The sequence below is a fragment of the Petaurus breviceps genome, unplaced genomic scaffold, assembly GCF_028583685.1.
Source record: "Petaurus breviceps papuanus isolate PSGF00001 unplaced genomic scaffold, PetGlider_PUasm1.0 90919, whole genome shotgun sequence".
NCBI classification, from domain to species: Eukaryota; Metazoa; Chordata; class Mammalia; order Diprotodontia; family Petauridae; genus Petaurus; species Petaurus breviceps.
In genome coordinates this window covers 39,441,414-39,450,612 of record NW_027187378.1, presented here as the reverse complement: position 1 = coordinate 39,450,612, position 9,199 = coordinate 39,441,414, and the positions used below count along the sequence as shown (strand labels likewise).

The following is a 9,199-nucleotide window of genomic DNA, read 5'->3' as shown; positions in this document are numbered from 1 at the left end:
ACACATAGAAAGTAAAGGTAAGGAACTGGTGCTGAATCTATTATGCTGAAGTAAAAAAAAAGGCAGGGATAGCAATCCTGATCTCAGATAAAGCAAAAGAAAAAATAGACCTAATTAAAAAAGATAAGTAAGGAAACTATATCTTACTAAAAGTTACATAGACAATGAAATAATATAAATTCTAAACATATGCACCAATTTGTATAGCATTCAAATTCTTAAAGCAGTTAAATGAGTTACATTTTCTTGACTGAACAAAAGATAAAGAGCATTATAAGATATAAAATAGTTTTGATTATATTAAGTTAAAAAGCTTTTGCACAAACAAAATCAATGCAACCAAGATTAGGAAGAAAGCAGAAAACTGGGAAACAATCTTTATAGTAAGTATCTCTGATAAAGACCTCATTTCTCAAATATATAGAGAAATGAGTCAAATTCATGAGAATACAAGCCATTCCCCAATTGAGAAATGATCAAAGGATAGAAATCACAGCTATCTATAGGTGTATGAAGAATTGATCAAAATTACTTTTGATTAGAAGAATGCAAATTAAAACCACTCCGAGGTACCACTTCATACCTATCAGATTGGCTAATGACTAAAAAGGAAAATGATAAATGTTGGAGATAATGGGACACTAATGCATTGTTGGTGAAGTTGTGAACTGATCTAGTCATTCTGGAGAGCACAGCACCAACTGTGCACATGCTTTGATCAATCAATACCACTGCTAGATCTGTATGCCAAAGAGATCATAAAAAAGGGAAAAGGGCCCACATGTGCAAACATATTTGTAACAGCCCTATCCATGGTGGCAAAATATTGGAAATGGAGGGGATGCTCATCAACTGGGGAATGACTGAGCAGGCTGTGGTATATGAATGTAATGGAATACTGTTGTGCAATAAGAAATGTTGAACAGGAAGATTTCAGAGAAACCTGAAAAGACTTGTATAAACTGATACACAGTGAAATGAGCAGAACCAGGAAAATGTACACATTATTAGCAACATTTTGTGATGATCAGCAATGAATAATGACTTAGCTCTTCTCAGCAACACAATGATCCAAGACAAGTACAGAGGACTCAGGAAGGAAAGTGCTATTCATATCCAGATAAAGAACTGATGAACTCTGAATGCAGATTGAAGCATACTTTTTTCACTTTATTCTTTTTTGTTTTTTTCTTTTTGATCTATTTCACAATTGTGACTAATATGGAAATATTTTTTACTTGATAGAGCATACATAACATATCAAATTGTCTACCATTTTAGGAAGAGGGGGGGAGAGGAAGAAAAATTTGGAACTCAAAGTCTTGTAAAAGTGAATGCTAAAAATTGTCCTGATATGTAATTGTGGAAAAAAAATACTATTAAAAAAAGGTCATGCAGAAGTAAATGAACATAGTATTTGATTGTGCCTAGAAGAATAGCTAATGACCAAGTAAGTGATAGAAAGGATTACAGATGACAAAATGGACAATTTAATTACATAAAAGTAAGAAGCTTTTTATATAAATAAAACCAATACAGCTAATATTAGAAAGTAAACATATAATGGGGGGGAGGGAGAAGAACCTTTGAAATGATGCACTCTCTCTCTCCCTCCTCCCCTTTCTCTTTTTTAGGGCAGGTACTGTCTCACTTTTTTATTGTATCTCTAGTACCTAGGACATTATTGCTTAATAAATGGTTTTTTCTCCTTTTCTTGTTTTTATATATCTTCTTCCTCTTGTCTCCCCCTCCCCATCTTTCATTCCCTCTTTTCCCTACGCTGGAAGTGTAACAGCTACCCATAGTTTTGATGCTAATACTGATCATACATAGAAGTTTGGTTTTTCTTTCCTTAAGCAGCCAGATGGCCCTCTGCTTCTGAAGGTTCACCATATTTGTGCCCGACTTAGTGATCCATTAGCCTCAGCCTCTCCAGCTACACAAACTGTAGATGTTTGCCATCACAGCTAGAGTTTCCCTGCTAAGATTTTGATTTCTGTAAAATTTATAAGAAAAATCACTTTTTAATAGTAAAATGTAAAAAAACCCCCAAAAACCAAACCCAAAACAAAAAACCACAAAGTGGTAGTTTTCTAAGGAAGAAATCCAAGCTACCTATATATAAATTACATAATGTTTAATATCAGTAATAATTAGAGAAATGCCAGTTAAAGCAACTCTTAACATTTCACCTCATACCCATAAGATTGGCAAAGGTGACAAAAAGAAATACAAGTGTTGGAGAAGCTGTGGGTAAACAGGCTCACCAATACATATTTGGTGTAGCTATGAGTTAGTACAACCATTTTGGAAAGCACTATGAAACTTTGCCTAAAAATAATCACTTAACTGTGCATGCTCATAGTAGTTATACTACTATAATGTCTGTTCTCCAAAGAATTCAAAGAAAAAAAAAGAACCATATTTTCTTTTTTTCAGAGTTTTAAAAAGTTTATTTATTTTTACTTTACAACACTCAGTTCCACAAGCTTTTGAGTTTTAAATTTTCTCTCCTTCCCTCCCACGCCCCTCCCCAAGATGGTGTGTAATCTGATATAAGGCCCTACATATTCATTCATATTAAACACATTTTCACATTGGTCATGTTGTAAAGATTTATAACCAATAGGATGAACCATGAGAAAAAAAAGAGCAGATAGTATGCTTTGATCTGCATTCAGATTCTGTAATTCTTTCTCTGAAGGTGGATAGCATTTTCCAACATAAACCTTTCGGAGTTGTCTTAGAACCTTGCATTGCTGAGAAGAGCCAAGTCTACCAAAGTTAGTCATCACACAATGTGGCCGTAACTGTATGGTGTTCTTCTGGTTCTGCTCCCCTTACTCAGCATCAGTTCATGTTAGTCTTTCTAGGTTTTTCTGAAGTCTGCTCATCATTTCTTCTAGCACAATAGTATTCCATTACATGTATATATCACAACTTGTTCAGCCATTCCCCACTTGATGGAAATCCCTTCATTTTCCAATTTTCTACCACAAAATGAGCTGCTATAAATATTTTGTACATGTGAGTCCTTTTCCCATTTGTATGATCTCTTTGGGATACAGCCCTAGAAGTGATATTGCTGGATCAAAGGGTATGCACATTTTTATAGTCCTTTGGGCATGGGGGGAACCATATTTTCAAAAATATTTATGTCATCTCTTTCTGTACCTGCAAAGATGTGAAAAGGGTTTTCTTATCAACTGGGGATTGGATCACTGAAAAATGATGTATTAATGTCATGGAATACTATTGTGCTATATGAAATGATAAAAGGAAGGGAATTTGTTTTACTTAACTATGCATGTTTATTATGAGTTTTGTTTTTCTAGTAGAAGGGGAGGGAGGCAGGAGACAACTAAAATATTTTTTTAATCAAGACCAAAAAAGATATAGGGACATTCTTTTGATGATGTTGAAAACTTGGGCATATTTGTAGGCTTTGGGGCTAGTTACTAGATACTGAAGATTGGAAAGAGAGAAATGATGATATAGTAAATCTGTTGGAGAATATTTAGAAGGGATGAGATCAAGGGTACATGTATAAGGGTTGGTCTTGCCAAGGAGACTGGTAACCTGCCTGGTAAATGACCAGTAGGAGTGATAATCTGAGGAAATACTTAAGGTGGAGAGATTGCAAATCTCAGTGAGGGCCAAGAATTGGTTCTGGAGTTAATATCATCAAGAAGATGGAATATATTGATTAATAAAGAAATTTTAGCTCTGGAAGCTCTGACATAGAGAAAGGAATAGGACAGAGGGGCAGTGCTCAGGCCCTGCCTCTGTGGTCATCATGAGGCTTCATTTTGAAGGGGTGTCTCAAGGCCCAACAGCAGTAGTGCCATTGACAGCACTCCTGCCCTTGCAGAGGACAGCAGTGGCAGCATAGCCATGTTCACTTCTGTGGCAATGCTCAGTCCTAGTATAATGGGGCAACATGAAATCTTGAACAGGGGGGCAGAGTCAGGACCAATAGAAGACAGTAAAGGTTGATCATAGCATAAAGGGACAAAACCAAGCCTTGGTAGTAACAATATATTGCAGTATTCATGCCCCAGAATGGGACAGGTGTGAAAATTGTGCCAGCATGGCTTGTCTCAGGCCTATGACAAGGCTTGTCTTTGGCATAGGGATGGAAATTAGGCCGAGGTAGATTGTGCTGGCCCCTGGTATTCAGGAATAATAAAGTGCCCACATTGTCATTGTCTAGCACTGGTAGTGAGTCAGCAGGTGGTCTCATGGCAGAATTTACCCTTAGCATAGAGGCAGAGTCAGATGCCTGGCATGACAGTACATCTGCCTTAGCACAGAGAAGCACTAGTAGCTTATCAGCACTAAGTCCCTGGCATAGGACAGTAGCCAATTTCCAGCAGTATTTGCCTTCACATAGCGACAGTGGTTGTGTCACAGGTGCTCAGGCCCTGGGTAGCTTTTTTATAGGATTTGAGTGTCTGTGGGCAGAGAAATGGCCCTAGCAGAGTAGACATAGACAATAAACAGTAGCAAAGGCAGAAGCATAACCTTCTACCTATTAGGAACTGATGAGGGCTTTCTACATTACTACCAGTATACGAATTGGGTACCTATATGGACAGAGTGCTGGGCCTGAGTGCATATCCAGCCTCAGATACAGACTCTTGGGCAGATCATTTAACCTCTGTTTGCCTCAGATTCCTCATTTGTTAAATGGGGATAAACAGCATCTACCTCCCCCAGTTGTTGTGAGGATCCCATGAGATAATCTTTGTAAAGTGCTTAGCATATATGGGGCCTAGCACATAGTAAGTACTATATGAATATTGTCTGGTCATTTCAGTCTGACTCTCCATGACTCCATTTGGGGTTTTCTTGGCAGAGATACTGGAGTGGTTTGCCATTTCCTTCTCCAGCTCATTTTACAGATGTTAGTTGTTAGCTATTATTAGTACTGAGTTGTCACTGGACAATTCCTCCCCAAAAAGGACTTAGAATACTGAAGAGTCATGTTGACTTGCTTTCTTATGATGGGAGAGAATAAGCTGGGGAAGCCCTTTAGTAGAGGCATCTAAAGGAGTAAGAATTTGGTTACCCTTTCCCTCCCCTTCTTGAAGGGTAGTGAGTCTGTCAGACTTGTTGCATCTCTGAGGGAAGGTTGTCTAGAAAAAGACCTACAGTCAAGTTAAGTGGTAGGAGATACTTTAGAACAGAATTTCTGAACTATTTTTTATGTCATATACTTCTTGAACAGTTTGGTGAAGCCTGTAGACTCCCTTTTAGAATAATGTATTTGAATAACTGAAAGAAATTCTTTTAGTTAATGTATTAGTGAAAATAAAGATGTATTTTTTTTCCTCAGGTTCATGGAACTACTGAAATCTAGGTTAAGAACCCTTTCTTTAAAAGGACTTTAGGACCTTGTCACCAAGGGATTTGGTGTGGTATGAGCAGTATCTTAAAACCTAATCCCATGCAAATTAGACTAGTTTTTCCTTAAAAGGTATTGAAGAGCTTATTTATTCTGAATGCAGAAACAGCCATGAGATGAGGGGCTACGTTTTGCCTCAAATTTTTAACTACAGACCAGAATTACCAAGAGAAGTACAAGAGAGCTGAACTTAGATGTATCAAGACTATATCTTTAATGAATTTCATTTGCCTTCTTTGAATGTCCTTTCTCTGCTGTAGCTAAGTAAACCTCATTTTGTTAACTCTTAAATGACCTAAGAGTGTCTCATTTTGTTCTAATCTTAGACCTCAATCACCTGACTGACCTGGTCAGTTCTGGCCCATTACAGATGGCATAATGAGAATAGTGCAAAACATTCTCTCTATAATCGTGGATGTGGTCTCCCATCAATATTTATAGCATCATTTGGAAGAATGACACATAGAGATTACACTGGTAGTATGACATACTTGTAGGCAACACATATCACCAAAGTATCTAATACCTCCTTAATGGAAGGATCTACCATCTGATAGAGATACAAGGAAAATATCAAAGAGGGATTCACTCCAGAATTGTGTTCTTTCTCTAAAGTCAGCTACTATCTCTCCTGCCAGTTTACTTTCCTCAGACTTGTCTTCTGCCTTGACTGACTTTTTAGAGAGTGTGTTGCATTCTTAAAGGCACCAAGGTCATGGTTGGTCCTTCAGACAATCAAAGGCTGTGTCTTCCTCCAGTGCAAGAAATTGGGGAAGTTATGAAATGTAATTGCTTTTCACTTCCTTTAAGGCCATAATACTTTGTTGTTTGTATTACCTGCTACTTATCAAATGAAATGGGGGAAACTCAGTTGATAAGTCCTTTTTTAATCAATGCTGTCCCTTCTTCCACTTCATCTACAATTACACAATTCCACTTTAGGAAATTGCATGATGATCCTGAGAAGTTGTAGCAGCAAGCACCCCAGCGTCCCCAGGGTATCTGCCAATACAGTTTCTTGGATCTGCTTTGTTAAAGGAAAGCAACTCAAAATGGGTTAACAAGCTTACTTTAATCAGTCAAATATGTAACATTTACCTAGTTCAGGGGAAAAAGGTCAGCACCCCAAACTTCAGAATATACAGACAGAATTATGAAGACAGAAAAACAGATCAAGTAGACAGTTTTCAAACTGTCTAACCATTACATCCATACCCAATCAACATCTTGGTTTCAACATCTGGGTTTTTCAAAGCTGAGGGGGGCTCTCAACAACGGCTTCCCAGAATCCAGATCAAATCACAGAATACTTCTCAAAGTGAGCCCCAAAACAAAGCTACACATCAGGGCTTATATAGCCTTCTCCTGGCTCAGGGCTTATATATAGCCTTCTCCTGGCTCAGGGAATGTAACAACCTTATTGACTCACTGGCCAATCAAGAAGTATCTACTGAAAAACAAGCCTCCCACCCCAGGCTCCAGGTGCACTTTAGCCTAGGGGCAGGGAAGATCTTTAAATTTACATTCCCATTACAGAAGTTCATTGTGAGAGTTTACTTGTAGTTCCTCAAATTATACAAAAATAGTTTTCTTAAGTCCTAGGTACTATTGCCATAATTGTTTGTTTCATATACTTTTCAAAGTTGTGGGAGTATTTTGAAACAACATCCATAATTGCTAACTGTGGCTTTGGGACTTTAAAAATATCAAATAGAAGCCTGGGGTTACTTATCCCTAGATGGTAAAAATGAAAGGATCATTAGTTGCTTGCTACTAGGCTGGGTTGAGAAGGGGAAATTGGTTAGCATTCCTCTGTCTCCACCTATTGGTCTTTCTTTTTCTTTCATTTTTGTTGACTTTTCTGTTCCTCTAAATTTCTTAAGGGACCATTTTATTTGGTTAGAGTATCCATAACCCTATTAGGGAGATACTAGAGCACAGAAATGGGTACTCTAGCAAGTTCCTGGTCTAGCTTCCATGTAACAAAGGCAGCCTTCCATTCTCCGCCCCCCCCTCCCAAAAAAAAAAAAGCAGCCAGCATTTTTTAAAAATAACTTCACAGTATAGAATGCTCAGAGGAAAGTGTTAAAACAACATGTAAAGAGACAGAAGCAGCTAGTTGTAGCCTTTTGGGAATGTTTAATAAATTTTATAATCTAAGCAAACTGTTCTTTTAAGGCTTCTAATGATTGTAGAAAATGACAAAACAATTAGAGGAAACCTTACAGCCTCACTTTGAAAATGTATGTACCATTTTCTCTGTCATAAAAATTGGTGCATATTTTGCATCTAGCCATAGAGGAAATCTTTAAGACAATAGAATGTATTCCTTAATGAGAAATAAATTACTTAAAATAAAGAGTACAGATTTTGTAAATCTATGTTAAAAATAAAACAGGTCTTGGGGCAGCTAGGTGGTGCAGTGAATAGAGCACCAGCCCTGGAGTCAGGAGAACCTAAGTTCAAATCTAGCCTCAGATACTTAAAACTTACTAGCAGTGTGACCATAGGCAATAAGGTGACAATCCCAATTGCCCTGCCTTCCCCCCTCCAAAAAGCAAAAACACACACTCACACATACACACACACACACACACACACACACACACACAAAACCAACCCTAAACAAACAAATCCAAACAGGTCTTAAAAAGGCAGAAAAACCTATATAATACTATATAATAGTATTTTAGAGTTGGAAAGAAATGAGAAATCATCTGGTCCAAACTCACCATTTTAGAGATGAAGAAATTGGAGGCCCAGAGTGTTGAAATGACTTGCGTAACGATTGCCCAGGTATAAAAAGGACTGATGAAAAAGTGAGAGTGAGTTCAAAGGGACTTTTTTTGATGGGCTGCTTTGAAATTGAGCTGAACAGGATGATGAGATGAAACAGGAGAGAGAGAGAGAAAAAGAGAGACAGAGATTATCTCTCTGTCTACCCAAGAGGATCTTAGTTCAAATTCTGACTTTCACACATATGGGATGATGTCAGGCAAGTCTGCCAATCTCTAAGACTGAACCGAAGCACAGTTGCACCTAGGTTTTGGTGGAGGAACCATGCAAAGTTCCCTGGACCAAAGAAATCAAAAGAATAGGTCAAGACCATCCCCTCCTCCTCCCCTAAACAAAACAAAACTAAATTGAGTTAAACAATTCTGGAATTATATTTTAGAAAAAAAAAATTAAAGGAAAATGCAGAATCATTATTTGTTGAACAGATTCTCATACAGGTAGGGATAGAAACTAAATCTGTGATTTCATTGATATAGGAAACTTCTAAATGAGTTAATTCCATCTCCCAAAGCTAGTCAATACCTTTTCTGTAGCTTCTAGTTTTAGAGTTGCCTAAAGTACTGAGGCTCTAATGGTTCTAAATGACTTGCCCAGGGTCACACAATCAGTGAGACAAAGATGGAATTTAAGCCAAATCTTCCATGATTTGAGGCCATGTTTCTTTCTGCTACCCCATAATGCTTGTGTATTGTACAAAAAAGTAACAATTTTTTTTACCCTCTTTTAGGTTCTCATCAGACATTTCTATCAATCACAGTTCCATTAAAGATCTCATCACCATCAAGTGACTTTTTGGAGCCAAAATATGTAATTAAGCAATGAAATTATTATAGTTTATAGAATACATGTTTTATGATGTGTTGCTTGTATCTTTTGTTTTGCATCAGAGAAACTTGGTAATTATGGAGGAAGTAAAGTTGTCAACTTATTTATTGAAACTTTTGAAAAGAAACTCATCACAATGTAAAATACACTCTTGGAATAATTCAGTACTTG

The 9,199-nt window shown here is 37.3% G+C and overlaps 1 protein-coding gene across 1 annotated transcript in view; it reads left to right on the top strand.

Moving 5' to 3' along the window:
• ADAM2 (ADAM metallopeptidase domain 2) overlaps window positions 1-9,199 on the top strand; it is a 128,414-nt gene that overhangs the window by 28,474 nt on the left and 90,741 nt on the right. Inside the window, exon 2 of the mRNA XM_069075979.1 lies at window positions 8,931-9,010. Coding sequence (XP_068932080.1) covers window positions 8,931-9,010 — 80 coding nt within the window. The remainder of the gene's footprint in view (window positions 1-8,930; window positions 9,011-9,199) is intronic.